The 22,470-nt window shown below is 44.1% G+C and overlaps 1 protein-coding gene across 1 annotated transcript; it reads right to left on the reverse strand.

The window, feature by feature from the left end:
• Positions 1-294: 294 nt before the first annotated feature.
• On the reverse strand, positions 295-21,197 carry SMAD5 (SMAD family member 5). Its single transcript, XM_064162177.1, has 7 exons — positions 21,055-21,197; positions 10,008-10,602; positions 8,642-8,893; positions 7,077-7,196; positions 6,404-6,625; positions 3,215-3,471; positions 295-2,311 (listed from the first exon to the last, which is right to left on the reverse strand). The coding sequence occupies exons 2-7, from the start codon at positions 10,408-10,410 to the stop codon at positions 2,168-2,170; spliced, it is 1,398 nt and encodes a 465-aa protein (XP_064018247.1). The 5' UTR covers positions 10,411-10,602; positions 21,055-21,197; the 3' UTR covers positions 295-2,167.
• Positions 21,198-22,470: the final 1,273 nt, after the last annotated feature.

The raw sequence follows: 22,470 nt of genomic DNA on the forward strand, positions 1-22,470 counted from the left end.
GACTCCTGTAGTGTCAAACACACACATGCAGCAGCTGGAGAAGAGTCAGGTCTGGGGAGAATACAATAGCAGCTGCCTGGTCCTGTGGCCAACTGACTTTTATGCCATCAGAAGAACCGCCTGTGGGTTGTAGTTCCAACAAATGAAAGAAGCCCCCAAAAAGTGAGGGGGCAAAGAATGCAATTCCCCTTCTCCTGAAGATGCTCTTGAGAACACTGCTTCAAACAAAGCCACACACACACAACCCCCAAAACCCAAACCACCCAGTGACTCCTCTACAAGAGCACAGCAGGGTTCTGCAGAAGTGTTACAGTTTATTCCTTTAAGGCATTGCGTAAGAAACATTTTAACGACACGTAAACAGTTTGATTCCTTTAAGATGTTTTGCTACTTAGGTACCATATGATGCAGGATTTCCACACCGGAGCAGAAACTGTCATTCAATAGAAGACACAGGAACTTGTGTAAAGCACTCAGTGTCTCAGGACTGCAGTGATTAGCTGCAGTGCTTCTCTGAGTTAAGTATTTGCATTTGAGAGTTTTCAGCCTCTCTCTCAAACGCTGAAGCCTTCTCTAAAGAGAGGTTCAGGAAGGACAAAAAGGAGGGCGAGAAGTTGAAATATACAACAGGTCTGTCTGCATGCAAAGAAATTTTGTATATAATTAATTTCTAATTCACTTGGAATACTTTTCAGCCTCCTTTTTTATCATTTAGAGGGCAAAAAATATGCTTAGGTTATTGAACTGATTTCCTTTAGTGTTTAAATTCTCTACTGAGTAATACAACAGCACAGGCAACAGGATTCTTTAGGTGAGAGGGAAATTTCACCATCATATTAAAGCAGTCCTTCAATTCCACAAAGCTGCCAACTATGGAGTCTTCAGACTGAACACCTGCCCTCAGTGACAGGCTCAAGACCACTGTTTCACGTAGACTACAAAGAAGTGATTACTTTTGGTCATTACCAACAGGTCTGTATTAAATTACATGTTCTGGAAGTAAAAGCTTCTGCATTCAGTTACTAATTTGCTAAGCCACTCAACAGCCTTCAAAGAAACTCATACTGAAAGAGCATGAAACAGAGTGTTGTGATCACTAATACTGTCTAATGGCTACTGAGAGATTAGGTAGGGCTAAGGCAGAGCAATTCCAGACAGATAAAATAAACAGCTAGAACACCCAAAAAAAAACCCCAAACAAACAACAAATAAAACCCCAAACCTTACTCCTTCCAAAAAGTAGTAAGCACTGCCATTTACAAATAGTAGTGTTCATGTTAAAAGAGAGAAGGGTACCTATAAAGAGCGAGCCTTGGCAACCAAATCCAAAGGGCACGGGTGTAAATCAAAAGCAAATCAGGAATTACTACTCCAGAAACGTGCAAGATGTTTCCCTTGGATGAATAAAAAGGGTGGGGAAAAGAGAGAATACAAAACTGAGGCGGGAAAAGGCTAACAACTGCTATTCTGCATTCCTATACAGTGTGTTCATGACAGCGTTTTCCAACAGACAATACAAGTGTGGGGTTCGTTTTTTAACACCACTCCAGTACTTGTAAAAAGCATATTTCACGTGTACATTTAAACAAGGAAAAACACAACAGAGTAAAAAAATCACATTGTTCAATCCCAGGCAAATTAGCCTTCATAAAGTCGAATTTTGCTTATGACAGACGTCACCCTTAAGATGTTCAACAGCTAATGCCAAAAATAAGGCCTGCAAGCTGGAGCTGCACATCTTCAGTTTCACTGACATTAATTAAAATCCAAAAGAAATTCCAAACTATGATATGTATTTGTTTTCTGAAGGCAGTCTTCATCATTCTTGTCCCTACAGGACCAAAAAAATTAAAACCTATTTTCCAGTTAAGACATATGCCTGGTTAAGTTCTAAGGGAACGAGGGGAAAAGTGTTTTGAATTTTTCAATAGACTTTTTCTCCCTTAGGGCTCAGCTGTCACTTCAGCATCACAAGAACAAATTGAAATGTAAAAACTGATTAGCTATACACAATGGCATTGGTCACAAAGGGATTTAAAAACCAAAAACATAGAAGTTGAACTGTAAGATCCATTCTCCATATAGCTCACAGTATATCCACACTGGAAGTTTTCTCTAGAATTAGAATCAGTTCGCTAAAAACAAGGCTGGAGGTTGAATGTCAGCACTAGGAAACAGAGGAGATGGGATTCAGAGGAGAACCCATCTGTGTGAGTACTTTATCCAGCCACTGAAGGGGGCCATGAAGATGAATTTCTATCCAGCACGGGGTGCTCGTGACGTCCTGTCGGTGATACTCAGCTCCCCAGCCCTGTGGAGATGAACAAGATGTGGTCAGTGGAGGTGAGGACATGACCTTGCCTTTCCAAGTAACTCTGCTAACAACCACCAAGGAATCACCACCTCAGATACTGATCTGCAGAGAATTTACAATATTGCAACATCTAAAAGGAAAAACACTTGAGGCCAGGAAGGAGTGGAAGGGAAGCTGCATCTGTGAGCCTCAGTCAAGCCTTGCCTGCTACAGACCTGGAGCAACACCAGGAGCTCCTCTGCGGAGCACGCTGCTGATTCAAGCTCCTGGCTGCGGCTACATCTTTCTCCTATTTCTCCCTCCTGCTCCCTGTCCTCTATCCTCTCAAAGAGAACAGTATTTATCATAACTTACAGAAACAAGAGAAGTATTGGCCAAGATGCAAAAGCAGCCCTGGAAGGCCCCAGTCTAGACTTAATGCTAAATCTGAAAGGAACAGCATCTGGATTAAGCAGCCCTGAAAAAAACTCAATGACTACACCAGTACAGCTCAGCTTCAGACACTGAAATCATGTCTTTAACATAGTCAATTAAAAAAAAAAGAGTGGAAGGAGCTGCAATTTTTACTCTGCAATCACTTCTACTCCTCTCTACTCACTCTCTTAGTGGTCTTGTAGCTCACCTCATTCCTTCACATTTGGGAGTGTGAGTTCAAACCTCCTTTAATGAAATTATAGCACTACAATGATCGTATCGGATCCCTGTCCCGAGTATTGAAGGAGCTAAAGGCATAGGCAACGGAAGGAAGAGCATAGGCTGCTGTACTGAACTTCTCCCCACATGGACTCTTCATGACATACTTGGCGGAAAGAACCACAGAAAGAAACTTTTGCTACCCTGTTACTGCTGAATGCCCAAACCCACAAGAAATGTAAATGCCCTCAAAATGATTTGTTTTACCTTGACAAAGCTCATTCGAATGGTGCACATTTTGGTGAGCTCATACACTGCTTCAAATCCATGGTTGACAGACTGGGCTAAGAGCTGAGCAAACTCCTGATTGTTGAAGATTTTCAGACTGCATCCACTAGGAATCTTGCACACAGTTGTGGGATGAAAGCCGTGGTGGTAGTTGCAGTTCCTGCTCTGTACAAATATGCTGCTGTCACTTAAACACTCAGCATAGACTTCCCCACCAACGTAGTAGAGATGAACTCCTTGAAAACAAAGATAAAAACATCTCAAGTTACTTTTTGTGTCCCCCCACCAAAAAAATACAGTGTTCAATAAAATCTCCTTGAAATCAGAGACAGTAAATGTTCTGCCTGAGGAGCTTCTCATGGAAGCTTTTGCCCACACTGTGACTTTGCCCCTTCAAAACACAGCAGAGGCTTCATTATATATCAGCCACTAGATGTCCCTCCCCCATCAATTACAGCACAGAATCAGAGCATCAACACTACTTCCACATGTCACAAGTTACTTCAAGTTACTCTTCGAGACAATGAGGTGGATTTTAAAACTCCAGCTTTATGAAACCAGTAGCTTCTGCCTATGGCAGTCCCAGCAGAAGTATCCCGAGAGAAGAGATGACAGACATGCCTGAGAAAGTGCATCCCCAGTCTGCTCTGCTTTTCCATGTACTTTATCAAGCAAAAGGAGAAGCAAGGCTGATCAGCTGCACAATTTGACAAGCCATCAGTCTTTGCAGATCGTAGAATCAACAAAGCTCCTAGATTTATCACATCTGTCTGGACTCAGCTCCATACACAGATGCTTACCTCTGTCTTCTGAAGTCTTTAACCCTGTTACAGACTACAAATTAACATACAAAAGCTGCTGATCCTTTGAGCATCAAACAGATTCTCACTGTTATGCTTCCTTTCCCCACATCTTGTCCCTTTCCCCTACCCACCACTGTTCCATGGCTGAGAGAAGGTTCAGTTTAAGCCTTCCTTGCAATACTCTGAGAATCCACTGCAGACTATCCCTTGGTTTGCCAGATGAGGCTGCAGCAAGTCAGCGGATGCAAGTTAATCTTTCAGACAGCAGCAACTGTTGTGAACACTGCTAGATCCACTTGGGACTAAGGCAGGATGAAGGTCACACAGAAGAACCATTTGGTTCATGGACTACAAGCAGCTGTCAAATCTGGGGCAGGCAAGAATGCATTTCCACCACACAACCCTATTTAAAAAGACAAGGACCACTACTTGTTAGTTGACATCTTTGGGGTCAAGACCTTCCAAGACATGCCTGAGATGGAGAGCTGAATAGCACAACAGTCTGAAAACAACACAGATACTTCAAAAGTAATCCAATGCACAAAGAGAAGTCACACCTGCAATGTCATCCTTCTACAGAAAAAGCTTAGCAAATAGGACTAGGGGTTCTTTTGCCTCCTTAAAACTACCAAGAATTTCCATTAAAGGCATTTTATCTTAAAAATATCTTAAGTGTTCTCAGAATGGTTGCCATAAAGTTTTAGTTTAATATTAGGGATGTAGCCATCCTAAAGCCCATTGCAGCCAATACAACACAAATTCTACACCGTGATGCTGGAGCTCTGTTACCGTTCTGAGCTTAGGCAGACAACATTATTTCTCTGCCAGTACTATGGGACAGGCTGAGGCAAAACAGAAGAACCTGACACACATTCCCCACACTCCAGAAATCAGTTTCCCCTTTATAACATTAAACCTTCTTGGACAGCAGCACTGCAGAGCCAAATTTCCAACAGATATACTAAGACAACTTTGGGACTCCAAACTATCTGCCAAATTTTGCTGTCTTTCTAGCAGTGTAACTGCCAGATGGGATGGGTCTTGAAGACATTACAAGCAACAGCCCTTAATGCAAAACCCAAGATCAACTATAACAAATGAATCCAGGTGTTAAAAAGGCTTCTAGAAATGTGCAAGAGACAAAATTCCCCTCTCAGGACTAACTTAGTACTCTGAGAAGAAGCACTACATTTTAAGATAATCCAAGCACATTCCAGAGAAGATGAAAACCTCTGTATGTGCTATCAGCCAAACAGCTCAGGAAAACTAGAAGATCTTGCAAAACCTGCTGTCTCCAGGAATCCCTCCCACACACCTACACACCCATGGATTCACTCAGACAAATGAGCCCTTGCAGTTTTGCATTAGCACTTCAAAGTCCTGCTGCCAGCTCATGCAAGAGATGTGAACATGCTGTAGACAGCAGCTTAATACCTTGCACAAACAACAGAGTTCAAAAAACACATCTTTGATATACTGTAAAGTGGTACAAAGAATTTGATGCAAAGAGTAGATATAAAATATCAGAAGTTATGTGATAGTTTTTTTGAGGGGTGGAACAAAATATTCTACCTACAGACTATCACTGAACATAACAAGCACCCCTAACAATATAGCTTGGTAAGGACAAGGTAATATTTCATCTTAAAATAGTGCCAAAGAAAACTGGATGCAATTCCTAAATGAATCAAACCATGTCTGTGGCCTGCATCAGGAGATGTGACAAGCAGGACCTCTGTATTCTCCCTGTACTCAGCACTGGTGAAGCTGCATCTTGAGTACTGGGTTCACTTTTGGGTCCTCGCAACATTGAGGTGTTGCAGTGTGTCCAGAGAAGAGCAGCCAAGCTGGTGAAGGGTCTTGTAAGGAGCAGCTGAGGGAACTGGGGTTACTTCTCCAGCCTGGAGAAAGAGGCTGAGGGGAGACCTCCTCTCTCTCTACAACTCCCAGAAAGGTTGGAGCAAGGCTGGAGCTGGTCTCTTCTCCCAAGAACAAGTGACAGGACAAGAGGAAATGGCCTCAAGGTGCATCAGGGGAAGTTTAGGTTGGACATTAGAAAAAAATTCTTCACTGAAAGGGTTGTCAAAGACTGGAAGAGGCTCCCCAGGGAGGCCACTGAATTCTCATCCCTGGAGCTGTTTCAAAGACACAAAGATGTGGTTTGAGGAACATGGTTCAGCAGTAGACTTGGCAGAGTTAGAGAGTGGTGATCTTAAAGGTCTTTTCCAACCAAACCAATGATCCTATGGCTAAGCTGCCTTCCAATACTGCATCCGTTCTTATGCAAGAAAAATCATAGCCGCAGCAGAGAAGCTGAAACAGAACCCTGAGCTCCTCAGTCACCCGCAGCACAGCCAGGTCTCACCTTTCCCAATGTGCCGCCTCGTGTTCTCGATCGTCGAGTTGCGGTTCACGTTGGAGAGCAAACCTAAGCAGAACCTGTTCTTGTTATTGGAGGGGTCTGTAAACCCATCTACTAAGACACTTGTAGAAGATGCATGAAAAGCTTCCCCAACACGATTGTTTAATTCATAATACACAATTGAACACCAGTGTTTGGGCTCTTCATAGGCAACAGGTTGGACATCTGGAAAGGAGCAGAACAGAAGCAGCAGTTTACAAAGGCGTTAAGAATACAAAACCTGCAATTGTTAAGCAGCCTCCCAAAATACCTACAGAGAGCCAAAAGCTTAGTCACCAGTTGTGATGGGCAAGAACTGCCCTGATTAACGTCCTGATGATTTTGACTTTCACATATTTTAGCTGTTAACTGATTTGGTAACACTTTTCCTAGTTCCAGTCTGCTATTAAATAAACCCCAAAGCTATACAAGAATCTGTATGGCTCTCTGATGCCAGCTGGAGCACAATTCTTCTGTCCACTTTTTAGCAGTCTCTTATAAAGGCTATTTTAGGACTTAATTTTCAGAGTCTGGATGCATATATAATCCCAACAGCAGGCAAATGGTTATCTGCTGCTTGGCCATGAGCTTTAGGAAGCCAAATGATGCTGATTTCACACCACACTACAGCACTTACCTCTGGTAGATATATTTGGCATGATTTGAGGGATCATCGTATTGCTTGTGTCCATTGATTGAGAATTATCCTGCCCCATTTGATCATCAGGGGGCATATACGCAGGAGGTGGAGTATCAGCTGCAAACATGAAAAAGAAGAAAAAAAAGAAAGAACCAGAATAAGCCTCAATAATTTAGAGTATTTATTTATGCATTCTACAGCTATAAACACACCAAAAATACTCCTGAATTAGAGTATTAAAACATTTGGATCCCTTTTCAAAGGAACCTAAAGACAGCCCAGCTGTCTTTACAGTAAGCTCCTTCAAGAGCTGGATTCTTACCTATGGAACTAATTACAAGATTGGGCACTTGAGCAGAACTCAGATGTGCTTTTCTCTTTTTGCCTCACTCCCCCCCCTTTAACAGCTGCACTTCTGCAGCTGGGCAAGATGACTCTAGCTCCCACCGCCACACAAACATCAGCTTTCTTGCCTACCCTCTTCTCTGTGCTCCCAAAGAAAGTAGTAGTAAAAAAACCCACCAAATCAATTTATTTGCTTAAATTTTATTTGCCATAGCATAACAAAGGTCTAAACCAGTGGGGGATTTTGCTAATTCCATACCTTGAGTGGATTTCTCTGTTCTGCCAGTCAGATATCATTAACGCACCCACCCCAGTGACCACAGCATTTATCCAAGAGGGCTAAGTGAATGGAGACTCCTGATTGTGGCACGAGGCCACAAGGAAGAGCAAAGACGCAACCACTGCACTACCAGAAAACTAAATTTCTAAAACTACTAACTTTTTGGCTTTATAAGCCACAGTGATATCCAGACAGTTTCAACACAGCTTCTCTTCTTTAACCCTATCAGTTGTTTGTTTCCCTTATTTTCAAATTAAGTTCCTACCAAAATCTTGCTATTTTTTCCCCAATTAAATACCACATCTGAGTGTCTTAATTCAGAGAAAGACATCAAAAAACTTCTTGCTCAGCTCCTTCATCTGCTTTCTTTTCACTGCTAGGTGTTCTTCTAATGTACCAGCTACTCTACATTGAAGCTGTGCAGAGAAACTCACCATGGGCCTGCAGGAAAGCTGAGGAGAGACCACATCTAAGGACATGCAGCAACAGAAGAGGTAATGGCTTTAAACCAGAGCAGAGTAGATTTAAATTTGATATCAGAAGAAAGTTCTTTACCATGAGGGTGGCAAGACATTGGAACAGGTTGCCCAGAGAATCTGCACATTTATCACCCCTGGAAGTGTTTAAGACCAGGCTGAACGAGGCGCTGAGCAACCTGGTCTAGTGGGAGGCATGCCTGCCCATGGCAGGGGAGTTGGAACTAGATGCTCTTTAAGATGCCTTCCAACTCAAGCCATTCTATATTCATTCGTGATAAAAAAACAGGTGGAGAAACAAAACTGTAACAATTCAGACTAGTGCCAAAGCTAGGAAGAAATTCTCCTAATGCATAAGTGACAAAGCAGCTTACTGCAACCATCACAGATTCCTCAGATACTAAGTCACAACATCTGACATTTCAGTTCTTTTCACAAGCTGACATTTAGACTGTACTTACCTGGTAGCTGAAATGGACTGGATGGTCCAGAGCTGGCTGGGGAGCTTGGGTAAGTGCTGCTGGCTGGAGATGGTGGGTAGGGACTGTTTGGTGAAATGGAAAATGGAGTGCTGTTGGGCTGCTGGAACGAGTCTGGAAACGTGGCATTGTGTGGCATGTGTGGTTCATTGTGGCTTAGGTTCCTGAACTGAACTAGCAGGCTGTGCTGTGGATTGAATTCACTATGTCTAGGCACTAACACTGGAGGTAGAACTGGAAAAGAAACAACAAAAAAGATAAACATAGATGAAAAATTGAGAGAGAAGGAAAGAGATACAAACAATGTGCTACTCCGCTCATCCTGGAAGGTTCACCACTGACTGGGCCAGACAGAGGAGCAGGGGATTTGTCTGTCACATCTTTACCCCATTCTTTCTTCTGAATTATTTTTGCACTTTGCTTCATGGAAGACTCAAATTTTACCCTGGCAAAACTCTGAGTGAAAATCACTCTTATTTCATGCAACTGGAAGCAGATTTTTTTAGCAAAAGAAAAAAGCAAGGACAGCCCATGTGGCAGACTCCAAAAGTACAACTTTTACTCTATGTGTACACCAGCAAAGCAGTAAAAATAGAAACACAGTCAAATTATGTATTTACATAGAGGTCTCTTCACTGAAGACAACCAAAATCCATTATACAACCACTGCTAAGCTGGAGATTTAACTCTGCAGTTCCAGAGTGCTGGAGTCTGGAGTTCGAGCTCCTGAGCACTCTGGCTGGTTGCAGCAGTCAGAACCATTTTGTGAAACAACTGTTCACTGTACTTCCCAGAGCTACATACTTCATCTCTCCCACTCATAACCACAACCCCACTCACCTTTTGCCATGGCAACAGGCCTTAAGACAAGACTTCTCCCTGACAGAAAACTCATGTGTGCCTTGCTCTGACTGTTCACTCTTGGGTCTACACAGCTCTGGTGCCTGCTAATGGGAGGTGAACTGGGGAACACTGCATCCTAGAATTTATTTCTTTACCTCAACTCAAGTCACTCACTTAAGAAACAGCAAGCACCTTAAAGAAGGTGCAAGTACTGAGGTTTGTAAATGAGTTTCCCAAGGAAACTGAAGTCTTTTTAGCAATGCTCTCTACTTGATCAGAAATGAGGACTTTACCACTGACTCTAATGGTAGCAGACTTATGGGAAAAGTGTGATTTACCACAAAGGAAAACAGCTGGTACAGGCTGGGCAGCACACCTCCCCACAACTCCACCACAAAAGAACACTTTGAACATTCCTCTTCCAAATTTCCTCATACAGCAGACATAATTTGTTATACAGTAGTGGAGGAAGAGGAAAAATGAAGTAGCTCCTGTTCAAACATACCTGGGCTCTCCACCCTCTTGTAGTGGTATGGATTGATGCAGACTTCCTTCTGTTTAGATCCAAAAGGAAATTCACAAATATCCAATGGCTTCAGCTCGTGATGGCTTTGCAGATCAGGCCAGCGCCAAACGCGACAGTAAATGACGTGGGGAAGGCCTTTCCTGTGGGACACCTGCAGTCGGCCATCCAGAGAACGAGGGATAGTAACACACTTGCTGGGCTGCCCTGGACTGCTCAAGGCTTTCTCCAGTTCTTCCATAGCACCCTTTTTCTTTTTCAGTTTTTTAACCAAAGCATCGACAGCTTTCTCTGCCCATTTTTCCTCCTCATCTCCTTGTTTCCAGCCCAACAGACGCTTTACAGCTGGGCTAGTAAAGGAGAACAGACTGGCCATTGACGTCATTTGACACAAGTCTTCAGAAGGGTTGTTGGGTTATTTGGTTTGGTTAGTTGTTTTTTGTTTTTCAGACAAAGGTACACCAGAAGCAGTTACTGCTGCTGCTGAGCTGTGTTAACTCTTGGAGGCTGACAAAGGCACATACAGGTGTCAGTGATGAAGTCTCCACATCAAATCCAACCAGCAGTTCCTCCAATTCTGTTAAAAAGAGAAGTTAACAAGTAATTAGTAAACGACTAAACAACGTGGGACAGCAAACAGGCAGATACTACAAGAAACAACCTCTCTTTCAACTCTAGCCATTGCACTTGATCCCAGAAGGGACCTCAATCCAGAGCTGAATACAGTAAAATGCGAGCAGATTCCTGCACTGCTATGCAGTAGGTAAAAGGACAGGCAGGGGACCAAAGGGACAACATGGTTTCTGTTAACAATCCTCATTAAACCCACAATTCCCTTTACAAAACAGGCTTGAGGAGCATGCTTTAAAATGAGTATTACATTCCCATCATGGTGCTTCACCAGAAGACTGAAATTCACTCTGAACCAACAGGGAAGAGGCACAGTGGAACCAGCAGTTCCACAGCCAAGATTGCACTGAAGCACTCAGCTTCTCAGAATTTTACTGCCCAAGCACAAGCTCTAAGTATCTGATACATGATGAAGTGTGCTAAAAATTGAACATTAACACACTCCCTCCACAGATAACCAAAACAAACCCCTAGTAAACCCCTCCCGACCCATCCCTTCCCCAGGCACTCCAAAAGGTGCTCAACCTTTTCAGCTGTGGCTATTTTTATGCTGCACTTCCTTATTATCTTTTCAGAATATTTCAGCCTCAGATATTTTTAGCCTTTGGGAAAAAAAATGTTTTCTTCTCCCCATAAAAAAAAAAAAGAAGGGGGGAAAAGGCATGGCAGAGCAATACCAGAAATGTGACCTTTACCAGGAGCTGCCTGAGCGAGAAGAGGAGCAGCACAAGGCTCATGAATGGTGGTGTCTGCCACCACTCACCAGCAATACTGCAAGTCCTCCCCCCACCAACTGAAGGAGTAACGATGACAAGAGGAAATGATGTGCTGTGGCAACCAGCTGATAAGAACTTGTAAAATCCCCTGTGAATACTAAATAAGCAAGTATAGACAATGAGCAGCTGGCAAAAAGCAAGAGCAGAGCTAAGAGAAAGGATGTCAATAACAAAAGATGCTTCCTTTCTTGCTACAGAGACTGCCAAACAACATTGTCTCTCAACTTTTGATAAACCCTGGTGAATTAGAACACCTAACATACCCTGAGACACCAGATCTGCGCATAACAGAAAAAGGGGTGTGTGCAAGGACAGGGGGAGGCGGGACACGGAGGGACAAGATTTTTAAGTGTCTGTGCTGGTTCTCTTAGGTTGCTACCTTTAATCAAGAGGCTCTTTTTTCCACCTTACTTTGATTAATTACAAGTCATCTGATAAGGCTTTTCCAAGTGTCTAGGCACATTTGCAAGCTCTCCTAGATACAAGGACTTTCCTCTAACAGAACCAGGTACTCAACACTGCCACCCAAAAGAGAGACAGCAAACATCTCAAGACAAAGCAGCTGTGTCTCACATGTAATCAGTCTGCTTTTTCTACTAGAGGTGAGGAAAGCAGCGAACAAACCCAAAGACACTTGATTATGACAACAAGTTTAATACCTTACAAACACCCTTTACAGGGAACAATCCATTTATTTCACATAGCAGCTTAATCCCGTTGGTACTTTCTTGAATATTCAGCTTAGTTTCATTAATAGAGGGGGTGGAGAAAAGAGAAAAAGCAAACCAGACAAATTGAAGATTTTTCTTTCTAAGCTCTCACATAAAAATTACAATGGATTTTAAAATATATATAAGGAAACCACCTCCTGATGCTTCAGTCACTACTTAGAAGAGGGTACTGCAAAGAAAAACACACCAAATAAACAAAACAACCACAAAAAAAACTATCACCTTATTTCTTCAGAAACAAGGACATGTCTGCACTTCAAAGCTTACAGACTTAGCTACTTAGAACTATTACACACAAGAACCTTTGCACCCTTCAAAGTAACAGGAAATACATAAAGGGAGATACACTTGGCCAAGAGCACAGCCTAAATTTATTCTTATACTGAGGATAAAAGTTCTGTGTTCTGAAAAGTAAAAGCTGTTTATAGTCACAATTAACTTGACTTCCAAGCCTTGTCTACATTCAATAGCTGTGAGATAGCAGCAATTGCTCACACCCCTGAAAAAGGAAATGAAGCCACCTAGAAGCTCAGATCGGGAAGAATCGAGATGTTCTATTTCTGTTCCTCGGCTCTGCTTTCAAAGAACCATAGCATCAGCAAGGCAGAAGACACGCTAGAAATTTCTATAGCTAAGCTCAAACCAGATTTTCACACACACCTCTTGAACGCTGCCACCCTGATCGGTGCCATTACAGCTGCCCCAGCTATGGGATGCAATAAAGTTTATGATTCTATGATTCCACAGCCATATATAACTGCTCTTTTTTTCCTTCCTTAGTATTTTGAACACAACAGTAACACGTAGCAGCAACTAGCAATGACATTTTGCTGGTTGTGCAGCATTTCAACATTATTTACCCACAATCACTTGAACCTGAATATCATAGAATGCTTTGGGTTGGAAGGGACATTAAAAGGTCACTTAGTTACAATCCCCTGCCATGGGCAGAGACACCTCCTACCAGACCAAGACTGGATTCTGGAAGTCTTTTGGTGCCTTAACAATGCTATGGTTCTATAGAATAATAAAGGTCATTGAAAGGAAAGGAACTTGGAACAGCTCTAAAATGATGCTCTGCAGTAACGAGCATCTGTAGGGCAAACATCAAGAAAATTTTGATCAATGACTGTCCCATGAACTACGATTGGTTGCTTTTTATGAGGGCCACAAATATCATCAGAGGGCTAGAGCATCTCCTGTAAAGACAGTCTGAGACTGGAGTTGTACAGCCTGGAAAAGAGAATGCTCTGGGGAGACCTTAGAGCAGCCATCTGCCATTTGAAAAGGGCCACAGGAGAACTAGAGAGGGACTTTTTACAAAGGCATGGAGTGACAGGATGAGGGGTAATGGCTTTCAAGTGGAAGAATCTTGATTTAGGTCAGACATTAGAAAGAAAATCTTCCCCATGAGGCTGGCAAGGCACTGGAACAGGTTGCCCAGAAAAGCTGTGGAGGCTCCAACCCTGTAAATATTCAAAGCCTTGAGCAGTCTGGTCTAGTATGAGGTATCCCTGTCCAAGGCAGGGGTGTGGAACTAAAGGGTCTTTAAGGTCCCTTCTAACCCAAACCATTCTATGATTTTAGAGAGAATCTGCTTGGACTAAAGTAACACAACGTTAAAAACTGTACATAAGTCTTAATACCTACCAACAAAAGCATAACCTAGTAGAGCAATTGTTCCAGAAGCACAAAAGATTTGATCAAAATTGTTGCAGCTTCTTCAGTAAAACAAACCAACAAATTTTCCACCTGTAGGCTTGTACTACAACCACTAAAAATATGAGACTGTTGAAAGATTTTAACAGCATTGACTTTAAATCCATTCTGGTCACTCATGAAGCTTTCAAGGCTCTTCTGCTGAATCACATTTTATCTGCTCAAGAAAAGCCAAGGCAAAAAAAAAAAAGAAACCCTACAGCAAGCTACTAACAGACTTTGAGATATACAAACAACACAATTTACCTTAGCTTAAGCCTTTCAGAAATTCATTTTGGAAGGAAAAATATCAAAGGCTTACAGCTTTTACTTTTCCCTAAGAAAACAAAGCAGAATAAAAAACCTTCATTAATTATTTGTAGACTGAAAGCGCTTCCTTCTTTGGCACTATTTAAGGTTACAAAGGTTCAGGCAGAAACTGAACTTTTTTGTGGAGAAACTGCAGTTCTTGTGGGGTTTTAACATTTCTGAACAAGTGGCATAAACCACATTTAGAACATTTACTTGCAATTGATGTAATTCCAGCATCTAATCTTTGAAAGGTTTCTAAGTAATCACGACATCTGCTAGCATCAGCCTCACGAGACCATCCATATTCACCATCAATTTCTCCCAAGGCTTTAGAAGCATTGGTTACAAGCCGTGATTGCAGCACAACAGCGCAGAGCTTGAAGATCTCGGCACAGAAACAAACGCTTTAAAGAGTCACATTTTCATCCACAGTGTTGCACAAATTACTCTGATTGTTGCACTTCCAGACACAGCTGGTAACAACTTCCACGGGGGGAAAAAAGCCCTTTCTTAAATTTCCTTAAGAGGCAGAGGGTGCATTATGCGCCGCCTTCGTTTCTTAAAGAACCTTTCAGCTGAGCTACAAGAGGACACCAGCTGAAAAACATGGCCCTACATTTAAAAAACAGTTACAAGCACTCTTTAAAGAGCCAGCGCAATGCCTTGCATGGAGCAGCACAAGGGGGCTTTAGTGGGTCAGTATGAAAGGAAGTAATGGCTGTATCCAAACCAGACTTCGGGGCAGCATTATTTATACATTTAAAGTTCTTGTTAACAGCTACAGCCAAGGGAAGGAAATTAGTTGTGTGAACAGGGCCATTGTTTGAACCCCTTCTTGGTACTTCAGCAAGACAGCAGATATAAAATTGGCTAACAGCAGAACTCAGAAATTGTGTTTCACTTGTGAAGACAGGAGAGGGACCCCCTTTCACCTACCATCACAAATACCAAGTAGCAACACGAGCTTTTGGTTCCTCTTCTGAGATTTTCTTAGTCTCCTACATTAAACTGGTCAGTTCAGCAGACTAATTTCACCCACTACTAATAGACGTTCTGAATAAAAGGGTCTGAGGAAGACTGAGAGCAGATCAATACAAAATTAGAGTGTACTTATTTTAAGTAGATGTATTTTTTTGTGTGCCATGTTCTGCCATCGATTGCAAACACACTTTAGATTTTGCAGGTGAGAAATATCACTAACCTGCTTAATTCACTTGTTTGCAAATCAAGAAAGCTTCCTGTAGCATCACACCCAAAGTGGAACCAGGAACTGAGGGTCTTTTCCAACCTGAATGTTTCTGTGATGCTTCTTTGAACTTCACTGCTCGTGATTAGAAGCTATTTTGAGACTCAATTTCACCACAAACAACTCCCACTTCTAACCAGCTCCACAACTGGTGGCTCATTAGAGCTGCTGCAGACTTGCAGTTAAAACTGTGTCAGCTCTTGGATTCAACTTTATTGCCCCCTCAAACTTAGAAACGCTGGAGTGTTTTGACTCCATGCACACACTAACAGCCCAGAGTCTCCAATGCACTGCATCACAGCCTATTATGATACAGCCATCAATATTTTCCACTAGATTACAGCCTCAAACGTCAGTTTCACCTGCTTTCATTAAGGTCCTGTTTTCCTTATACACTGTGCTTGGATTTCACTACCATTTTCCCAAATCTACATGTTCCTCTGCAGTCCAGCTCACAGTTTCATGCAATGTCATGCATTACAGCCTTTGCTTGAGGACAAATAGAGAAGAAATGCTAACTCCACAGCTTTTTTCCACGCTCAGCAAGGACAAAGCAAATCTTAAGGTTACACACAGTGTTTATAGAACTTGGGGAATACATTCATAGGGCACACAACCTGGAGTATTCTCACAGCCTCTCAACAGAAAAAATTCTTCCATTATCCTATGCAACATCTTAGCCATGAGGAGCACCATCAATAATGTAACTCCCCCCACCTCCTCCCCTTAAGGGTAAGTAAAAGATGAAAGGAGATTTCATAAACGATATCAAAAAGGAACGTGTGGTATTTTCAGCAGACCTGGGCTTGCACATCCAAATGCACATCCAGTTGACCAAAACCTACAGTGAATGCTTTTACATCAACATTGGATTTCTTTGCTTCAAACCTGCCTTGTAAGGCAACATATTTTAACTAATAATACGCATAGAGAAGGACTGAAAAGAATTCTGTGGTATCTTCAAAGAATCTTACTGCTCTCCGAACAAAAAAATGCATTGGCAACTGCAGACCTAGCTTTCTCACACAATACTTGTTCTTTTCCTTGCCACATCTGTACATCATCTAACACAGCTTTAAAAAAAAACAAACCCTGAAGCATTTAACTCTGTCAGCTGAGAAGTATTTAACTAACGCTCTCCTAAAAGAGGCACAAAATACAGGGCCAAGCACAAGCAATACATTTTACACGGCAACAGTGGAATCATAAAAGCCACAGAGCTCAGAAGGCAAAAGTGAAGCTTTTGTTTTTTCTTAGTCTTCTCAAAAATAAAAATACAAGTGATAATGAGTTCTATGACAAAAGAAGTTCAGGCAGGAAGAGTTCACTAACAAAGCTGCACTGCATCTCAAAAGCGCCCTCACTGCCAACCGATGCTGAGAAAATCTCAGGAAAAGCATAACCAAAGCACAGAAAGTTTTGAATTTGTTCTGCATCATAGCAAAACGTTTCACTGTGACATGGGGGAGTGGAGGAGGAGGGAGAAAACCCAAACTTAAAACCAGTATCTATTTCTTAAGGCACCCACTTAGAACACACACCCCCACACACACAAAACCAAACCCTCACATGGCCCTGTTCTCTGCAACTACTCTAATTACCGAGTAATTAGCTTTTGTAGAAGTTCTCGAAACCAACAAATCCCGGTTTAGGACTAAAATCTCTGCCTCTTAAGTGTTTTGTCAGAACTGTGCATTTTCTCACACTTCTATTCCAGCTAATTGGCACTTTCCAACAGAAGCATTATGCTGCGAAATGCCATCATCAACAGTAGTCAGCACAGCTGAAAGTCAGCCCTGAAGCTGCCTCACGGTCTTGAGGTTATTTAAGATCTACTCTAACCACAGCAGATAACTACAAGCTAACAGCTATTTCTTAATTAAAATTACATACAAGAGTTTCACTAAATTTCAGTAAATATGAAAACAAAAGCCCAAGTGTCCATGCAGAAGGACATGCAAGGGGGTGATGAGGAATGACCACAGCACTACACCTGGAATATGACATCTTTCACTATTCAAACACTGAATTATGTTAAAAAAATCGTAAGCTTCTACAGATATAACTACTTAGAAGCAAGACCTTCATTAAAGAACAAGTGCCTCAACGCTGCCATTAACAATGTGAATTGGCAGCAACAAGCACGACCTGAAAAAAAGGATTGCCATAAAGCTTTAAAAAGAGGGGAAGGAAAAAAAGATGCATACGTATGTGTGTGTACACACTTCCACTCCAACTGAACTGCATTAAGACTGTGACAAGTTTACAAAAGCTGGAGGATCTGGAGGGAGTCCTGACAATAGTAATTCAGTAAGCGGGTTTTTTTCCTCCCCCTTCCACAGAATGAATGAATGGCAAAGTATTCTAAATTTGTCAGTTTGTGACATCCACTGACCCAGAATTCAGAGACACTACCTCATAGTTGGTGGATCAGTAGCAGGGGTTCTGACAAAGATCCTCTGTCAAGGATGACAGTCCTGGCAGGCTCAACCTTGGTGGTAGGTCAGTAGGGATACAGACTTGGCAGGCGGAGTTCTGCACCTTGCCAACCCGCACTGGTCAAGCACGCTGAAGTGCCAGCCAAACTTTTCTACGTGGTCACAGGAACACAGCTAGAAAGGCTCCCAGAAAACAGTGCAGGAACTAGCACACCAACTGATAACTGCAGAAAGTGCTGAACTACTGTTCAGCTTGCTTCTAATGAGCTGTTAATCAACATTAGCCTTGAAATATCCCAGCTCACACAAGAACAAATCTTTTAACGCTGAGCACAAGCTCTTTACCTGTTGTTGTTAAAAACCCATTTAAAGATCTTTAAAGTAAAAACATGGACACACTGGAATTAATTTCAGCAAACCTAACTGCATTTTAACAACTAAAATTAAAAAAAAAAAAAAAACAAACTTAACTGGCAGGGGAGAAAGATCAAGGGACTTGCCCTGAACTGGCACAGTACTATTTCTGCAGATAGGTAAACTCAGCCAAGAGCAACAACAGAGTTTTCAGAGTTTTCTTTAGAAACTAAAAAGAAAATACAGAGGATATTTTTCTGAAATCGAAAAACGTCCTCTGGAATGTTAAAGATCACAAGATAATTTGCAAAGACTATTTGAATAAACCCAAAAAGTTGCTTAACAGAGCATGAGCATTCCATCTTGAGACAGAATTTCTTCCAGCTCAGATAATGTTCTGCCCTCGTGAAAGCTGCTCAGCAGATCACCCACCTACTCGAGGTGCAAGATTAAAAATCTGACCTCATAGCCAGGATCCACAGTTCCAGTTCCATCAGCTTCCATCAGAGGTTAAAACTCCAAAGCTCAAACAAAAAAAACACCCACCACAGCTGTAAGCAGCATCAGATCCCAGCTGCACGCCCTTTTGTTGTGACCTTTTGTCATCAAGAGAATGAAATGCAGAGGAAGCCTCTCTTCCTCCTTTCTCATTTCTCACCCCCATCACGACTGGCCAGCTTGGGCTTCCACTAGGAAAGCTGTCTCCAGAAAAGAAATTCCTCCTTCAAGTGTATTTTGTCCACGTACAAAAGGAAAGGCTTGCCAAAGGTACTCCAATAAGGACATGGTTTCTTGGTTCGTTTTTTTTGGTGGTTGTTTTTGTTTTCCCAAGACATAGCTGCCATTAAGCACTTAGAAGCAATTTCAAGGCTAAGTGAACAAAATTTTAATATCAGAGGTGAAAGTAAACCACTATCAAACGTCAGGGATTAAGACATTAATCCAACAACACCCAACACAGACAGGGCACTCTCAAAAGTTACAACACACCAATTATGAAACATCTTCAATTAAGTTATTTGCTGCTTCTATTAACTTCCACTACCACCAGCTGCCAACTTCATAAAGTGTTACAGCCTTAGATGAGCATGGGCACATGACTGCAAACGGTGTGTTTGCACCTTTTTTTCCCCTCCCCTCCTTCCTCTTCAGTCAGATTCTGTGACTCCTCAGACTATCAGAAGGACCTTCGGTGAAGAACTTCATAACTGAGATATGCAATGAAAAAAAACCAAAACTCTCATTTCAGTTTTCAGCATTTTAAAGCCACCCACGGAAGGTAAATTATCTGAAATTACCAAAGGAAGGAAAAGCAGCAGGAGATTTCATCTAAACCATCACATGCTGTCAACCTCATTTCCCACGACAAGACACAACTTACAAGCTGATGTAAAGTTTGACAGCTATTCCTCGGTGGTTGCGTTAGAGCAGAGAGCCCACGGCATTCACTGAGTAAAATATCTAAATCCCCACAGGTTTCACCAAAAAAATTCAACAACTATTACTGAATCTACTCAGGAATATACTCCTACAATCATACAAGTCTTTCAGCTGGAAAAGACCTGTAAGATCATTGTGTCAAACTGTCAGCCAAAGACCACCATGGCCATTAAACCACATCCCCAAGTGCCATGGCCACACACATCTTGAATTCCTCCAGGGACGGTGACTCCACCACCTCCCTGGGCAGTCTGTTCCACTCCCTGACCACTCTTTCAATGAAGAAATTTTTTCTCATCTCCAACCTAACCCTCCCCTGGCACAATTTCAGGCCATTTCCTCTCATTCTACCATCTGATACTAGGAAAAGGTAAACAACTCCTACCTCACTCCAGCCTCCTTTCGGGTAGTTGTAGAAAGCAATAAAGTCTCCCCTCAGCCTCCTCTTCTCCAGACTAAACAATCTTCAGTTCCCTTTGCCACTCCTCACAAGAGGACTCCTCACCAGCTTTGCTGCCCTTCAACAGCCGAATCCATTCGGCAACATATTCAACAACTGACTCTGCTCAGCGATATTACATTTAACAACTGCCGCTGAATCGACTCTTTCCTACCTCATTCTACTGAGAAATACCTTCATTTAATTAGCTTGAAGTCACATCAGGAACTACACACACCACTGGAACAGAGCACAGATCACTTGATTTCCAGTCTTGTGCTTCTAACCGCAAGCCCTATTTCCTCTATTAAGTTTACAACCCGCAGAAGGCAGAAATTGCCTTTCTAAATCACTTCAGCAGCCCATCGTTGGCAGGCAGCTGTCAGTACTGGACGCGGGCACGAAAGGCCAAGGTGGACAGGCGTGTGTGTGGCCCAACATCGCCTCTTCACCCACGGGTTTGAAACCTGAGGGTTTGTTAACTCCCCCCTTCGGCTTGGCCGGGCCTGACTCCAGCTAGGAGCAGAGTTTCTCGGCTTGAAAAAACAACCACCAAAAAAAGAAAAAAAGAAAAGAAAAATAAAAGCCACAGAGCCTCCTACTACCACTGCAACAGTCTGCTCCCACAGGTACGAGCAGGAGGCTTCACCGAGGCGGAGCGCGTTGCAGCAGCCCGCCAGCGCGGTTCCTGCGCCCCTGTCCCTCCCCGGGCGCTCCTTCCTCCACACGCCGCTCCCCCTCCCCCCCGCAGCCCCCGCTCCGGCCTCGGGACTCCCCAAACCCCCTCACCGCCAGGCCCGCGCCGCTCGGCGGAGGCCTCGGCCCCTCCAAGTTACCGCAAGGGCCCGTTCCTGCCCCCTCTCGCCCCCGGCGAGCTCTCCGCCGAGGAAGCGTCGCTCCCCCGTACCTCTCCCCCATCCCCCCTCCACCCGGCCATAAGGCGCTCCGGGACGCCCCAAACCCACCCGGCACGGAGCGAGACGGCCTCCCCACCGCGGCTCTCCGTCCGAGGGCTGGAAGCGCCGGCTGGGCCGCGGCCGCCCGCTCGCAGCAAACTTTATGGGGAGCCCGCGGAGGGGAGAGCGGCGCAGCGGCGCCGGCGGGGCCAGCGCCGGGACCCGGATGTGTGCGCGGCGCGGGGGGAGCGCGGCGCGGGCGGGAGCCTGCACACTGCGCATGCGCTGCCGCCCGCAGGAAGCGGACGCGGCGGGAAGGGCCCGGCCGAGGGCTGCGGCAGGAGCGGCCCTGGGGGCACTGCAGACTGTCAGGGGCTGCAAAGGACCTGCAAAGCTCCTCCAGGCCATGCCCCTGCCAGAGCAGCATCACTCCAAGCAGATCACACACCAACCCGCTGTAATGAAATCAGTGCAGCCAGGATTGAAGCAACGCAGCCAGCTTAGGCTAAGCCATTTGCAAATGGCTGAGAGGTGCTGGTAGAGAGGAGGCTGAAGAGGAGCCAGCAGTGTGCCTGGGTGGGCAGCAGAGCCAATGGCATCCTGGGCTGGCTCAGGAGCAGTGTGGGCAGCAGGACAAGGGAGGTTCTTCTGCCCCTGTGCTCAGCACTGCTCAGGACACACCTTGAGTGCTGTGTCCAGTTCTGGGCTCCTCCATTGCAGAGAGATGTTGAGGTGCTGGAAGGTGTTTGGAGAAGGGCAGCAAGGCTGGGGAGGGGCCTGGAGCACAGCCCTGTGAGGAGAGGCTGAGGGAGCTGGGGGGGTGCAGCCTGCAGCAGAGGAGGCTCAGGGCAGAGCTCATTGCTGCCTGCAGCTGCCTGCAGGGAGGCTGTAGCCAGGTGGGGTTGGGCTCTGCTGCCAGGCACCCAGCAACAGAACAAGGGGACACAGTCTCAAGCTGTGCCAGGGGAGGTCTAGGCTGGGTGTGAGGAGGAAGTTGTTGTCAGAGAGAGTGATTGGCATTGCAATGGGCTGCCCAGGGAGGTGGTGGAGTGGCTGTGCCTGGAGGTGTTGAAGCCAAGCCTGGCTGGGGCACTTAGTGCCATGGTCTGGTTGATTGGCCAGGGAAAGGACCTCGAAAGGTCATCCAGTCCAAGCCCCTGTCAGAGCAGGACTCACCTAGAGTAGGTCACAGGAACATGTCCAGGCGAGTCTGGAATGTCTCCAGAGAAGGAGACTCCACTACCACTCTGGGCAGCCCATCCCAGTGTATCTCTGTTGCAGGTCCTGCAGCTACACCTCGCTGCTGCAGCAGCTGAAGGTCTGGCATGCCAACTGCACCTGGCATGCCAGCTCAATCTTGCTACCAAACAAGCAAAAACCTACTACAGACAAGCAGCTGTAACGAAGAGTGATTGCTTTACATGGGTACCTACAGCCAAGTACATGGGCAAGTCAGCTGAAAACTGGCCACAGCGAACCCAGGCT

Source organism: Pogoniulus pusillus, chromosome 22 (assembly GCF_015220805.1).
Source record: "Pogoniulus pusillus isolate bPogPus1 chromosome 22, bPogPus1.pri, whole genome shotgun sequence".
In the NCBI taxonomy this organism is placed as follows: domain Eukaryota; kingdom Metazoa; phylum Chordata; class Aves; order Piciformes; family Lybiidae; genus Pogoniulus; species Pogoniulus pusillus.

Excerpts from the sequence above, each read along its gene's own strand:
- SMAD5 (XM_064162177.1), bottom strand. The coding sequence starts at position 10,410 with ATGACGTCAATGGCCAGTCTGTTCTCCTTTACTAGCCCAGCTGTAAAG. Across the intron at positions 7,197-8,641 it reads CAGTCCATTTCAGCTACCAG|CTGATACTCCACCTCCTGCG; the intron begins GTAAGTACAGTC and ends TCATGTTTGCAG. Across the intron at positions 6,626-7,076 it reads GCCAAATATATCTACCAGAG|ATGTCCAACCTGTTGCCTAT; the intron begins GTAAGTGCTGTA and ends GCTCCTTTCCAG.